Below are 14,587 nucleotides of genomic sequence, written 5' to 3' on the forward strand. Positions count from 1 at the left end.
ACCAACAAGTGCAATTATCTTGGTTATTATTATATTTGGAGTATTATAACTAAGACCTTATATGGACACTTTTTTATACAGAATTTCATGACGTAGTCAAAAAAAAATTTTCCGTTTCAGATTTTGAGATATCATGACAATTTTTTTTTTTATTGGGAAGAACCACTGATTATTCGCTTATTAAATTCGTTTTTTTTTTCTGATTACAAAAATATAGGGTTCTAAGATCTATTTCTTATTGTTTTGGAATAAAGCTAAAAATAAACTTTCTTTTTAGTGTCGTCAAAGCAATTAAATTTACAGTTTCCTGTAAATTATAACTAAAAATTAAAAAAACATATTTTTGATATTTGAAACAACAATACCTTTGTTGAACTATTTAATTTATATTTGTTTTACCCAAAAGCTGGAATAGATTGCATTTTTCACATTTTTATTAATATTTAATATTATTATTAAATGACTTACATTATTGATAGATGGCGCTCATATATATTTATTTTTTTTATTTTAATTCAAATAAACATTTGTTTGTATTAAAAAATTTTCTGAAGTGTCACATTAAAAATTCTGTTTTTTTAAGATGGATTACGAACATTACGAGAAGTAATAAAGAATATTAGAAAATAAAATAAATTTTATATAAATTTTTAGTAGAATAATTTTTAGTTATAATACCGTAATTTACAGGAAACTGTAAATTTAATTTCTTTGACGACACTAAAAAAAGTTTATTTTTAGCTTTATTCTAAAACAATAAGAAATAGACCTATCTAACCCCATATTTTTGTAATCAGAAAAAAATAACGAATTTAATAAGCGAATAGTGGTTGTTTCCATTTAAAAAAACGAAAATTGTCATATCTCAAAATCTACAACCAAAAAAATTTTTTGTTGACTATTTTTTGACTAGGCTTCATAAAAAAACAATAAATATTGTAATAGGAACAATTATTGTATTGTATACAAAACAACAATTAAATAATATTTTTGTTTTATTAAAACTTAAAATCACAGATTCTCTTATCTTAACAATTCATAATTTTTTCGAATTATACACAAAAAAGAAACAGCTACAATTTTTAATCTACAAGTGTATAAAATCACAGAATATCTAAAAAAAATCGACGATTTGTGATGATGATTTAGAGTGATGAGAATAAGATTAATTAAAATGCTCTAAAATACTTGTCTTGATGAAAATATAGAAAAATACTCTATATAAGATCTAAAGAAAAAATATATGTATAACAAGGATGTATACAATAAATAAAAATTTAAATATATCAACGAATAAAATGATGTTTAGAGTTAAAATCTTAAATATTTAAAAAAAATCATTTTTCAAAACCCAACGTTTCCCGTTTTAAATGTACCCAATCTTGAACTTTTTGCGTCATCGTTCGTTTTTCCAACAAAGTTTTCGCAGCCCTTTGAAATTTATCTTCGTTTCTTCTCAAATACATCATCGCATCTCTTTCTAATTGGTCCAATTTACCAGGATCAATCTCAACCATACTTAACATTTCTGTTAAGTAGGGGTTGAATCTATAGTAAACAGTTTCTGGAAGAAGATCTCCTAACATCAAATGGACAGCTAAAAAAATATACATGTTTATTTATTTGTCAAAATTAAATGGAGTTATTATTACCTTCCGTATCTGTAGCACTATCCAAAATCTTCATAAATTTATTCTTCCATGACGAAACGTTAGCTGGATGTAATTTACTATCATCTGAACCAAAATTATTAGGAACAGTTCTCCCTGTACCAAATGAAACAACGCATTGAATAGGACTATCAGGCCATAACAATTTTGCTTCGTGTATAGCTACAGCTGTGGGGTTATTTACTAAGATTCCACCATCCTAAAATTATTAACAAGAATGAATTAGTATACAAAATAATTATTACAAAAAAAACTTTATTACTTGATGTAAAAAGTTTCCTAATTTATATTCTTCAAAATAAGTTGGAGCTGCAGCTGAAGCACGCGCAGCTTGCCAAACTTCATGTTCATATCCCCCCATATATTGACTTTGCACCCTCCATGGTAAAGAATAATTTCTAAAGATATAAGCAGATACCCTCTCGTGATTTACAACAGCAGAAACGGCCGCTACTTTTGGTGTATTTCGATTTCTAACGGTACTTATTAAGCTATTTTCACTCAAATTCTCCTTCAATAATTTCTCCCATAACGAAGTATCATAATAAGAATGTGACCAAACCAAACTACTTGTTCCCTTAATTGTTGATTGTGTAAACACTTGAGTACTCAACTCTTTGTAATCTCTTTGTAAATTATCTAAATCTTTTTGTAAAATCCCTAACGAACACGCTAAAATCGCCCCTGTACTAACTCCGCATATAAAATCAAACATTTCGTAAACTCTTTTTCCAGTTAACTCCTCCAATTTACGAAGCATCTCGATTACAAGTAATCCTCGAATACCACCCCCATCAATTGATAATATTCGAATCCCTTTATTTGGGAGTGGATCTGAATGTCCCAAGATAGCCAAAGCTTCCGATATGGCAGATTGTGTTTGAATGTCTTTAGTGCACCCTCGTACTCTTAACAATAATCTAATTGCGCCTTCTTTAACTGCTGCATGTTTCTCTTCGGGAAATTGCTTTATGTGCATTGAAAGATCTTCAATTCGACGTAATTTTGATTCTTTTGATTGAGCCTGACTGATTGAGAATATTACGTGTTTTGTTCTTGATGAGATACTTGACTGTAATAAAAAATAACAAATTTAAATTTTTTTTTGAGTAAAATGCTGTAGGTTAAGGAAACATAACCTCAAAATGTCAAAAAAAATTTAATTAAACGTTTTATATCATTTTTCTTAATATTTTTTTCTATATTTAAGATATTTATTATTAATTAAATTATAATGGCTAATTAACTAATAATTAAATCATCTAATAAAGAAACAAAGTAACATAACCTTAAAAAGCAAAAATATTTAATTCGACTACTTACTTTAGAAGCTACAACCTTATCATTTTTCCATTTAGCCACTTTTGGAACATTATTAGTTTTAACAACTTCCCCATTATTTTCTTTAGCTCCAAAACTAATTCCTAATCCGTTTAAAACTCCTGGAATACTAATTCCCGTTGTAATACTTGTTGGTTCACTTTCTACGGCGACAGATTTAGCCACAGCATCTTTCTTAATGGTCCCATTATCTTTTTCAGATACTTTATTTACAGTTCTTACGATAGCATTTCCATAAACGGAAGGTTGTATCTTCTGTAGAATCTGGGCGAATTCTTTGTTGATCATGTTCTGGTAGTTTTGGTCGTTGGTCAATTTGGACAAATACTCTTTTAACTGGGACAATACCCTCCAATGAGCCAGGGGCATCGCCCTTGTGCTCATCTTAGTCGGTTCGACCGCGTTTGAGTTGCCCGAAATGGACCTTCAAGAAAAAGAGGCATTTTTAAGACGATTTCGAATTAACAAGGTTTATGAAAGCGCTTATAAACGTAATAACGAGCGAAACTGACTACTGACACGTTGAATTTGTGAAGGGGACTATTATTTTATCTACGAACCGTGTTAGGTAAATAAAATATCAGCTGATTTTTTTTTTTTTTATGATACCGTGACGTATTTGATGATGTTGACAGTTGGAGCAAATTTATAATTTTGAGTCATTAAATAGAAAAGAAAGTTTCATGCGAATATTTTACAACAGTTTTAGATTATTTAAAAATAGGTGCTAGCGTAAAAGCTTTGTTTAAAAATGGGTGGTCTGATTCCAAAGTTCGATATGTATAGGTTAAGTCAAAAAGTTTTTATACTTTTTGGGGCAATTTTCACATTAATTTAGAGTTTTTTTAGTTTTAAACAACGATTTTATCGATTATTAAGAAAATTACATAATTCTAATTAAAAATTTACATTTAAAAAAAAATAAAACTTTTTATAAACGCTGTATATTATTTTTTAAATTCATAAGTATATACAGGGATGATTAAAAGTTTTTTTTAATTCTTACCTTATAGGTACTATCAGATGTTTTCTACAATGCACAATATTCTTGCTAAGAGACATTGCGTTAGCACTCATTAGAATAAATTAAATAAATAATATTAAATAACACAGATTTAAATAAATTAATTAATCCACTTTTCAATTAAATCACTTTATTTTCTTATTCAATAAATAAAACTTTGTTTATTAGTTATTCGATTGTGATGTTTTATTCACGATTTGTATCTATCACGTAGCGTTGAATGAACTGAGTGCTTTTGTAAACAAATCAGGCTTACTTATAAGCCAGTTTGAGTGGGGTTTGAAAACAAATATTGTTTACATTTATCGTTTTAAAAAAGGATTTATAATAATTTCGGCGCAGAGCGCCGTCGGACGTCGACGTCGCGTGGAATACCCCCTGGGGAGTAAACAGCGTATGCGGATATTTTTTTCTTATTTGCCTCGATAGCACGAGTCATAAAACGTGAGGACACGTGGACATAAAGTTGGAACTAAGCCAATTTATTTCGGCGTATCGTACGAGTTCTATAGCCACGCCTCCGACATCACCTCATTTTCGACGAAAGTAAAAAAAAAATCAAATTTGTTACGTTTTCCCTTTTAAACGTAATTTATTTGGTAAAAAAATGATAATATAATATTATGAGATGGTGGTTTGAGGTCGTTTTAATCAAAAAATGAAAAATAAATGGAACGTTTTTTAGATGAATTAGGTACTTGTATAGATTAGTGTTTTAATTTAGAAAAATCAATACAATAAAGAAATCGATAAGTTATTTAAAAATGACCTTCACAACTTTTCTTTTTTATTTTACTTAGCCCTAATGTTTTTTAATCGATATCTGAAGACGCACGGCTAAACCCAAAACTTTTTAGGTCTAGTGTTAAGGTATAGTTTACATGCTCAAGCCATTTGCGCAAATTGGCTTGCATAATAGGCCCCATACACCTGCATACATATTGGGCAACCTGATGTTGCGCAACAAAGTGTTGTACAAACATGGTTAGCCATACACTGTGCGCTATTTTATGCAAACCTCAGTTGTATGTGTTGCGTTCATACGGAAACATGCCATCTGACGAAGCGGCCTGTTTAGCTATAATAATTGCTATAACCTCCGAGGATGTTGGTATTAAAAAAAGAAGGAGGAAGAGGAGAGTATGGATGAAAGAGTGGTTGAAGAAAAGATCCCTTTTTAGCCACGCAAATCTCCTCAAGGAACTTCAATTGAGTTCACCACTAGATTACAAAAATTATTTACGAATGGACCCCACTACTTTTGGCGAATTCCATGGTAGAAGTCCTTGGTAATTGACTTTCTTGGTCTCTGAGGAAATCTAATTCTTTAAAATACCATAAACTTGGTTCATAAAGATTTTCGGTGCCTGTGCCAGATCTATAGCTCGCCACTACTTTCTTCAATTCCCTCCGATACGCAGTACGCAAAACATTTATTTTCTTTCGCACCATCTCTCTATCGGCGCTAGGTTCTATTTCCTTTAATTTTTCGGTTAGTTTTTCATACGCGACGTTCTTCTTGTTTCTATTTTTGTACACATCACTCTTCACTTTCCACACTTCTGGCAACTGGCGATATAGATTAATAAATTCGCTCCAAAAGTCTTTGTTGTTTATAAAGTTCGCCATTTTAAAATTATCAGTACTACTAGTGTGTGGCGTATGCGGAACTTGTCCAAACCTGCCCTTAACTGTACAACCTCTCGAGCCAGGACCCATATATGATGCAATAGTTGCACAACGTCATCCGTTGCGCAATTAATTTCAAACAATTTTGAATTTCTACAACTTGTTGCGCATCACGTTGAACAACACCATACACCATACAATTTTTGCACAACAGCCTCTGTTGTGCAATTTGTTCGCAGGTGTATGGGCCCTTTTAGTAAATCGTTGCGTGTGAACGCTGGCTTGAAATTTGCGCATGCCAATTTTTTAGCTTTGTTTCTTATCACCAATTTGGGCAGGAGGGAATTTTCTTTTTGAGGTTTTTAACATTTTCGTTGCTTGGAGCAAAAGATTCTCTTCTGACCACTTCTATGAATCATTATGGTTTATCCATGCAGTTAATATATTTTGTATATCCCGATTGGCTCTTTCGACTGAGCCTTGTGACAATGCTCAAGCCTCAGTTATAATCTCAGATATGCACATTGCTTGAATGATGAGTGTTGCTTGTAATTATTGTTTACGATGCTCAAGCCTCAGTTATAACCTCAGACATGCACATTGAATGATGTGTGTTGCTTGTAATTATTGTTTCATAGATTAAAATGCTCGGCGAAAAACAATTCCTACATGAAGTGTACAAGTCGTTCCCTTATTTCTGGAAAGTGGAAAGTAATGAGTACAGCGACCGCAACGCTAAAGCTCATGCGTATGATGCTTTGGTAGAAAAAATGAGATCCTTGGACTCAGAACCCAACAGGAAGAGTGACATTCTACATTCAGTATTCATTGCACACTCCACTCTCATTCAACATTCAACCCCCATTCAGCACTCAGAGTAATCGTTGTACACTCAACCATCGACCAACCCAACCCAAGCAACACTCAGCAAAGTGCTGCAGATTTGTTTCGCAACCTCAGTGATTTAGAGGATGGGGCAACATAATTTATATTAATTACGAATTTATTATATCAACCAACCCATATTATTCCGTATTTTTCATTTGTTGAGTCTATTGTTGGAAAATATTTTGATACTACTTCCTTTAGTATCTTATAACTTATTGATAATATTTAATAAACTTACCACCTTAGATATGTGTCTTTTAATGCTTTGCATCGTATGCTTCTGGAATTATGACGCTTAGAGCTGATTTGGAAATAACTGTTGAAAATTTTAAATACATAGATGAAGTTTTCTTTAGTAATTAGTATTGCCAATTATAGCGTGAAGTTTTCTTTTGAAATGCCAATTACACCGTGAAGGAATGTTAAGTAAGGTTAGTTTTGTTTACAAACATTAATTATAGCGTGAAGTTTTCTTTTGAAATGCCAATTAAACCGTGAAGGAATGTTAGGTAAGGTTAGTTCTGTTTACAAACATTAATTATAGCGTGAAGTTTTCTTTGGTAATTAGTAATGCCAATCATAGCGTGAAGTTTTCTTTTGAAATGCCAATTAAACCGTGAAGGAATGTTAGGTAAGGTTAGTTCTGTTTACAAACATTAATTATAGCGTGAAGTTTTCTTTAGTAATTAGTAATGCCAATCATAGCGTGAAGTTTTCTTTTGAAATGCCAATTAAACCGTGAAGGAATGTTACGTAAGGTTAGTTTTGTTTACAAACATTAATTATAGCGTGAAGTTTTCTTTAGTAATTAGTAATGCCAATCATAGCGTGAAGTTTTCTTTTGAAATGCCAATTAAACCGTGAAGGAATGTTAGGTAAGGTTAGTTCTGTTTACAAACATTAATTATAGCGTGAAGTTTTCTTTAGTAATTAGTAATGCCAATCATAGCGTGAAGTTTTCTTTTGAAATGCCAATTACACCGTGAAGGAATGTTAAGTAAGGTTAGTTTTGTTTACAAACATTAATTATAGCGTGAAGTTTTCTTTTGAAATGCCAATTAAACCGTGAAGGAATGTTGGGTAAGGTTAGTTCTGTTTACAAACATTAATTATAGCGTGAAGTTTTCTTTAGTAATTAGTAATGCCAATTATAGCGTGAAGTTTTCTTTTGAAATGCCAATTAAACCGTGAAGGAATGTTAGGTAAGGTTAGTTCTGTTTACAAACATTAATTATAGCGTGAAGTTTCTTTAGTAATTAGTAATGCCAATCATAGCGTGAAGTTTTCTTTTGAACTGTCAATTAAACCGTGAAGGAATGTTACCTTAGGTTAGTTCTGTTTACAAACATTAATTAATGTTTGTACATACGTTCACAGGCGGTGCTGAAGATATTCCAGACATGTTTCAGACACATTTGTAACGAAATGTTTCAAATGAAATGTTTCTGCTACATATTTTAATGATATTTCATAAATATTTGAAATGTATTTGATACATATTTTTAGATACGTTTCGTAAAAATCGTATCTGTCACGTATATGAAACGTAGTTCTAAGATGTTTCATTTAATTCACTGTACATTAAAATTGAAATGTTTCACAGAGGTTTCTTGTTTACTGGGCCGTAATTTCTTCCAGTTGCCAAAACTCTCAGCGTAGCTGATAGCCTGATAGTTCATGGGGGAATCGCACGTCTCATAACGGTGTCTGCTTTCGAAATGATGAGTCTAATTAAATTTTGCAAATTCGAGTATATGGCTTCGTCCTTATACAAGTAGTTGCGAAAATCATCAGTATGGTAAACACATCCCTTTGTAATAATCACTTTTCTTTTGGGCTTCAAGTCCTTCTTTTTCTTCACAATGCACACCACAGCTGTTGAAACAAGTATTAGTTCTTCATCCAAATGTTCCATTTTGAACACTACAATTGTGCAAACTGAACTGAGTGTGTGAATGGAAATATTTTATTGAATTCATGTGCACAAAGCGGCTTGAGCGTGCAAACGGGCCTTTAATTCCATGTAAAGTCCTAAAAATTTGACCTTGACAGGTATAGAAGAAAAAAAAAACAAATAATTTAAAATGTTTTGAAAATAGGAATTTATTAATAAAATTTAGAAAATTACAATTTTTTTATACAAACTTATTTTTTCCTAATCAATAAATTTCTTTTAATCACATTTTTAGCATTTTGTAAATTTAAGATAATCGATAAATCCTCTTTTTGTTGCTCGAAATAGCTAAGGACAGTGTTTATTGCTTGTAAAGCTTGATTATGCGATAAATGAGATACCCCCGGAAAATTAAATTCTTCTACATCAACATCAGATTTAATATCAAAATGATCATTGGATAGCCCAACGTACGAAATGGACTGTTTAACGGTTGGTTTGCAAAAGGGTATTCCAGCGAACGATAAGGATTCGTTATCATTCATTACGTCTTCTATCGTAAGTTTTAATTCTTCCGATGGAAATTGTCCCGCTACGTTTTGAAACGATAAAGAGTCGTTTTCACTTATTACATTTTCTTTAGATACATTTATTTTGCAATTACTACCATTATGTATTGAAGAAAATTTTGTCACGTTTACGTCTTCAGTAGCACTTTCAATTTCAGATTTAACATTGGATTGATCATCATATTCGCTATCAACGTTTGAAAAAGATTTTTCATGGGATGTGTTTTCAGTTATTAATTTTTCTTCGTTTAAATTACAATTTTGTGGTTGACATTTGGTTTGTGGTTCCATTTCGTTAATGTCATAATTTTGATTTATTCAGAAACATAAATTTTCATCAAATCATTTCTCTGGAGGATAAAATGTTTTGATGATAGGTCAAGAATTTCGCAGACGTATCTTAATTTGATAATTTATTAATAATTATTAACGCAAAACTCTTAAGTAAAATAAAATGTGCACTAAAGTGTACTCAAATGACCTTTGAGTGGAACGATATTGGCTTAGATCATGTTAGTACTTTGACTCACACTAAAAATAAATCGTTCTTATTTAGTAATCGTTTCATTAAACGAACGTAAGTTTATTTAAATTGATAATTACATTTTTATTACGTCTACGCAAAACATTATTTCTTCACAAAAGAAAAAGCTTGTTAAATAATTGATCGTGATTAAAACCACGTAACATTTCCAACATAATATTTAATAATTATCTCAAAATATTTGCACTTTACGAGGCCACGAGCTTTATTACGAATTGCGTCGCTTAAAAAATAAATAAAATGCGCCGTTTCGAAACTTGTTTTGGGAAGTTGAATACCTTGACGTTATTGTTGTTCTAGGTGCAAATAATGACGTTCATTAGTTGCCTAAATACAAAACAGAACGAAAGTGAAATGCGTAAATGTTATAATCAAATACAATGTAATGACGGTTGATTAAACGATTATTTTATCAAATTATTGATTTATTGCACACTTTTTACGTCAGCCATTAGAAATACTTGTATACAGAGTCTCACAAAAGTCTGTAATACGATATTTCTGTTGAAGAAGCATACAGAGGCATGAAATTTGGCATAAATTATATTCAAATATTAATAAACAACAATGGACAATTAAAATTCGTTGTGGAGAAGGCTTGAAGGAAGCACTTCCTTCATTAGAATCTCATCAAGATAGTTCTGGGAGTTCCTCTGATCCATAAAAATCAATTATTAATAACTCAAAACATACATTAAATATATTTATTCTCAATAATTGTTATCTATGTTATTATTTTCACAAAAAAGAAATACTAGATATATTTTAATTCTTCAATTCATAAGCAGTTTTGACATATAAAACATCATCTTTGGTGTATTTATTGTTTTTCTCCATTGCTTCAACCAAACTATGAAGATCTACAAAAAAACAAACAAACAATACAACATTATTAATAAAAGTATAGCTTACTTTGTGTATCTTTTGATGTCATAAACATAACCAAAGCGCTAAATCTGTTCACTTTGGTTAACCCCATAAGATATTCATAATAATTTTCATTGTTAGGTACAAAATGGTCGTTCAATACTTCTAAAATTTCTCCAAAAACAGCACATTCCATGTTGTATTTAAATATATCTCTTAACCAAAGAGGATCAATTTTTTTTAAAAATTTGTATTTTTCTGTAGAATCAGAGAATGAATTCCAGATTTGATAGAATTGTAATGAGGTGGTTGGAAGTTCAATTGCATTTAATTTTGTATCCTTAACCGGGGAATCTTTCAAAGTCAGATCTTTCAAAATTTCAGATTCTTTCTCAATTTTAAAATCTAACAAATTATGATTACTACTTAAAACAGGTGGGGTTGTAATGGGTTCCATATCTTTATTAGTTGATTTCAAGACTTGCTCTTTAAAAAGCAACGTTTGTTCAGATTTTAAATTAACATTTTCAATCCGAACTCGTTTCAAAGATCTTTTAGATCGCGTCATTGGTGTTTTTCGCACAGCTTCAATATGTTTTACATTATTTCCTCCAGGACCGTAAGCAAAAACATTCTCAACAGTTACTTTATTTTCAGTAACATCCATTTTTTCATGTTTAGTTTCTTTATTTAACACTTTTTGGGGTTCCTTTCTTTCAATAACCTCTGTTAAAATTGATTTCTTTTTTTCAACATCCTTTTTCAATGTATCTTTCGTTATTTTAACACCCAAAGCAGTTTCAACCCTTTTTAAAATCAACTGTGCTTCAGTGTTATATGGCTCAAACTCAAAAACTTTTAATAAATCTTTCCCAGCATCTTCAAAAAGTTTTAATCCTTCCCTAGCAGCAGCACGCCTTAAATAAGCTTTTACATACATTTTATCGATTTGTAAAGCAACAGTACAATCGGTTTCAGCTAATTTATATTGCCTCTTTTTTAAATAACACAAGGCTCGATTCGCGTAATAAATTGCGTTATAAGCATAACAATCAATAGCTTCCGTGTAACAACGAATTCCTTCATCCCAATTTCCTTGTTTTACATAAGAATTTCCTTTTTCTTTATGAACATCACCCAATTGTAATAATCGTTCGTTTACTTCTTCTTCTTCGTCGGTTTCTGGATCACTTAATTCTTCACCTCGTTCGATTTTGTCTAATTTTGCGCAATAAGCATCTGCATCAAATTTATCCCATGCTGCATAATCTGATCCTTTTATACGTTTGTGTTTCTTTATTGTGGGATCTTTAAAAATTTTTTGATGGGAATTCGATGTTGATGGTGAAGAAAGTTGCTCCACTTCATCATTAAACTTTTTTTCATTTGAAATTAATTGAGACGTCTAAAACAAGAAATTATTAAGTTAAAAATTGTTGAATCAACAATTTAACCTTACCGAAACTTGTCGACGTTGTGGTTTCCCTTTTTCAAACTCATCCTTCTTTTTAATTGCCTCACCCCATTGATTTAATTCTTTATAAAAGTCTTGTAAATCTTTTGCATTCTGTCGCACTTGATTTTGCACTAAAATCGTATCCATATCAAGATTTTTCCTTGACTTTAAAACGATGTCAAAACGTTTATGACGGTTGTTTGGTCAATAATACCAACTCATTAACATAGCAACCAAACAAAAAAAACTGCTTGTTACTAAGCAATAAATTTGATTTAATTATTATTATTTTAGTTTTATTATAAAATATTAACACGAATTTAAAATTAATATTATAATTCTAATCAAATAGGATAATATTTTTAAAATAAATTAACTTTTATTTTACGTTGGTATTACTTATTTTTGACAGATTTGACAATCACATGATTTTGATAGTTGGTCAGGTGCTGTAGGCGCTGGTTAAAACATTAAATTACTTCTTAATTCACCTCTCTGGTTAAAGTGTTCATTAAAAAAGGCTTTATACAATGCCTGTGTGCGGACCAAAATTATCTCTCTGCGGTTTAATCCTGAGCGTTTGGGGCATCGTCCAATTAACACTCATGGGGATCTTTTACTACACCCATTCAGTAGCCCTGGCTGAAGATCTTCCACTTGGACACGACTTTGAAACCGCGGACGATTTTTACACCGCAGCCAACACAGCTTACGCCCAAAACGCTTACAATTGTTGGATTGCTGCTTGTATATACTTGATTACTCTTGCAGTGGCTGGACATCAATTTTGGATGAATAGCAGATCATCTTTAAGTGTTTAAATGAATGAAGTGATTTTTTTGGTGTCACAAGTTGTTATTTGTAAAATTCCAAGTGTTGTATTCCATAAATAAGTACATAGATTTATTTAAGATTTGTAGATTTTGTCCTTTAACTTGATTGTACAGATACAAAAATGCATTGTAAAGTATTCTAATGTAATTAATATGTTATTAGAAGATTATAAATAAAAAAGTAGACTTTATCTTGTGGGTTTCAATTGGAATTATGATATAAACACAACATTTGTACTTAGTTCTTTTTTTATTTTCTTATAAGATAAACAAAAAGAAATGATTATGTTTCAGTAAAAACTAACTAGTTAATATAATTGTGTAAATATTAAGCTGTCCTACTTACAAATCAAATCGTATAAAGATTTAAAAAAATGAATTATGTATGATTATTCTTCTTCTTTATATGTATTTTGGTAAAATATCCCTGTTTAAATCTTTTTAATTGTCACTTTCTGGTTCCTCTTTTTCCTTTTTAATTTTACACTCAATATAAGATTTCTTTTTCCTTTTTGGATATTCCTCCTCCTCCTCTTCTTCTTCCTCTTCATCTTCGTCATCATCCACCTCCTCAACATATTTCCTTTTGCGTCGTTTGCGTAGTGTTCTTGTAGATTCTATAACAGGTGGATTTTTATGATCCTTTTTATGTGCTTTCAATTTCTTTTTTGTATCAAAATCCTTTTCACACTCGTCACATTGAAAACTGTCCCCTCCTTCATGTTTAGTCATGTGACTTTGAAGCATTTCATCTGAAGCAAACTGTTCTGCACACTTATCACACTCATAAGTGTTAATATTACATTTTAAAAGATGACTATCGATATAATGTAATGATACAATACATTTCCCGCATGTTTTACAATTAATATTTCTTTTTCCATGCGCCTTCATGACATGATACACCCGATTTAGAACTGTATCAAAGCATTTATTGCAACATGCACACTCGTATGGTTTTGCAACCAGATGTACTTCCATTGCATGATTAACATAGTCAAAATGGCAAATGAAAATTTGATTGCAATCTTTGCATTTTTTCAAAGGTAATCGCTTCCCCAAAGTTCGAATTGTCAATCCCAATGAGCGGTAAGTCTTTAACGAATTGTGTTTTTCATATCGAGATGGTAAGCAGTGTTGAAAACAGGAGGGATCACAAAAGTGAGAATTAATACAATGGGGAATTAAGTCACCGTTTGACATGAAACATCGCCTGCAATGAACACACACTCTCATACCATCATCTTCATCTTCTGTTGTATCACTGTCCATGTTTGTGTTAGTAACTATCTTTGTATCTAAAATTTTGGCTATATCCTTATTGTGTGCTGATGGCGATTCTTCTTTTTGTTCTTTATCTTTAGAAGTTGAGGTTGGGGATGTGGATTTCTCAGTTTTACTCATTTTTGCGTTTCATAGGAGATCTAAAAGATGAAAGTTAAAGCTTAAAACACAACTATTTGTTAAAAAACAGTGATTTTTATAGTGCAGTAATTGAATTGAAACAACACTAGCCTAAAGCAAACGGAATTACGGTTTATAAAACTCTTTTAAATGATTAATAATATAGTATAATGGTACGTTAAATAATGCAGAATTCAAATTTGTTATTTTTTTTAAGTAATATAATCCGTGAGAAGAGAAATTATCGAAATTATCTTATGAGTTACTTACAGTTAAGCTTGTGGTGTAAACCCGCCATAATACCATCTGTCAAAGATCTGTCAATTTGTTGCCAACAGTATTATTTTGACTCTCTATATTTCCTGTTTTAATTTGTATATATTTAAAATAATAAAAGAAATTTCTTATTTAGTATTATTAAATAATTAAATAAAAATTAATTTGGTTTAATTCATAGCTTTTATTAAT

General features: G+C 30.8%; 4 protein-coding genes across 4 annotated transcripts; 1 reads left to right on the plus strand and 3 right to left on the minus strand.

The window, feature by feature from the left end:
* Positions 1 to 977: 977 nt before the first annotated feature.
* LOC111415063 (calcium-independent phospholipase A2-gamma-like) lies at positions 978 to 4,431 on the minus strand. Its single transcript, XM_023046554.2, has 5 exons — positions 4,018 to 4,431; positions 2,994 to 3,435; positions 1,933 to 2,742; positions 1,653 to 1,869; positions 978 to 1,597 (listed from the first exon to the last, which is right to left on the minus strand). Exons 1-5 carry the CDS (start codon positions 4,086 to 4,088, stop codon positions 1,338 to 1,340), a joined length of 1,800 nt encoding a protein of 599 aa, XP_022902322.1. The 5' UTR covers positions 4,089 to 4,431; the 3' UTR covers positions 978 to 1,337.
* Positions 4,432 to 10,249: 5,818 nt separating this feature from the next.
* Positions 10,250 to 12,087, minus strand: LOC111415073 (RNA polymerase II-associated protein 3-like). Its single transcript, XM_023046565.2, has 3 exons — positions 11,886 to 12,087; positions 10,472 to 11,831; positions 10,250 to 10,419 (listed from the first exon to the last, which is right to left on the minus strand). The coding sequence occupies exons 1-3, from the start codon at positions 12,027 to 12,029 to the stop codon at positions 10,325 to 10,327; spliced, it is 1,599 nt and encodes a 532-aa protein (XP_022902333.2). The 5' UTR covers positions 12,030 to 12,087; the 3' UTR covers positions 10,250 to 10,324.
* A 241-nt stretch (positions 12,088 to 12,328) lies between these two features.
* Positions 12,329 to 12,906, plus strand: LOC111415061 (Ribonuclease kappa). The gene has a single exon (XM_023046551.2). The coding sequence runs from the start codon at positions 12,413 to 12,415 to the stop codon at positions 12,701 to 12,703; it is 291 nt and encodes a 96-aa protein (XP_022902319.1). The 5' UTR covers positions 12,329 to 12,412; the 3' UTR covers positions 12,704 to 12,906.
* Positions 12,907 to 12,946: 40 nt separating this feature from the next.
* LOC111415060 (zinc finger imprinted 3-like) lies at positions 12,947 to 14,477 on the minus strand. The gene is made up of 2 exons (XM_023046550.2): positions 14,390 to 14,477; positions 12,947 to 14,139 (listed from the first exon to the last, which is right to left on the minus strand). The coding sequence occupies exon 2, from the start codon at positions 14,117 to 14,119 to the stop codon at positions 13,157 to 13,159; it is 963 nt and encodes a 320-aa protein (XP_022902318.1). The 5' UTR covers positions 14,120 to 14,139; positions 14,390 to 14,477; the 3' UTR covers positions 12,947 to 13,156.
* Positions 14,478 to 14,587: the final 110 nt, after the last annotated feature.

Source organism: Onthophagus taurus, chromosome 7, assembly GCF_036711975.1.
Source record: "Onthophagus taurus isolate NC chromosome 7, IU_Otau_3.0, whole genome shotgun sequence".
In the NCBI taxonomy this organism is placed as follows: Eukaryota; Metazoa; Arthropoda; class Insecta; order Coleoptera; family Scarabaeidae; genus Onthophagus; species Onthophagus taurus.

Bases quoted from the DNA above. Each gene is read 5' to 3' on its own strand.
- LOC111415063 (XM_023046554.2), bottom strand. From the start codon at position 4,088: ATGAGTGCTAACGCAATGTCTCTTAGCAAGAATATTGTGCATTGTAGA. The intron at 2,743-2,993 runs GTAAGTAGTCGA...TTTTTATTACAG, and splicing joins ATAAGGTTGTAGCTTCTAAA to TCAAGTATCTCATCAAGAAC. The intron at 1,598-1,652 runs GTAATAATAACT...ATATTTTTTTAG, and splicing joins TAGTGCTACAGATACGGAAG to CTGTCCATTTGATGTTAGGA.
- LOC111415073 (XM_023046565.2), bottom strand. From the start codon at position 12,029: ATGGATACGATTTTAGTGCAAAATCAAGTGCGACAGAATGCAAAAGAT. The intron at 11,832-11,885 runs GTAAGGTTAAAT...TTCTTGTTTTAG, and splicing joins CACAACGTCGACAAGTTTCG to ACGTCTCAATTAATTTCAAA. The intron at 10,420-10,471 runs GTAAGCTATACT...GTTTTTTTGTAG, and splicing joins GACATCAAAAGATACACAAA to ATCTTCATAGTTTGGTTGAA.
- LOC111415061 (XM_023046551.2), top strand. From the start codon at position 12,413: ATGCCTGTGTGCGGACCAAAATTATCTCTCTGCGGTTTAATCCTGAGC.
- LOC111415060 (XM_023046550.2), bottom strand. From the start codon at position 14,119: ATGAGTAAAACTGAGAAATCCACATCCCCAACCTCAACTTCTAAAGAT.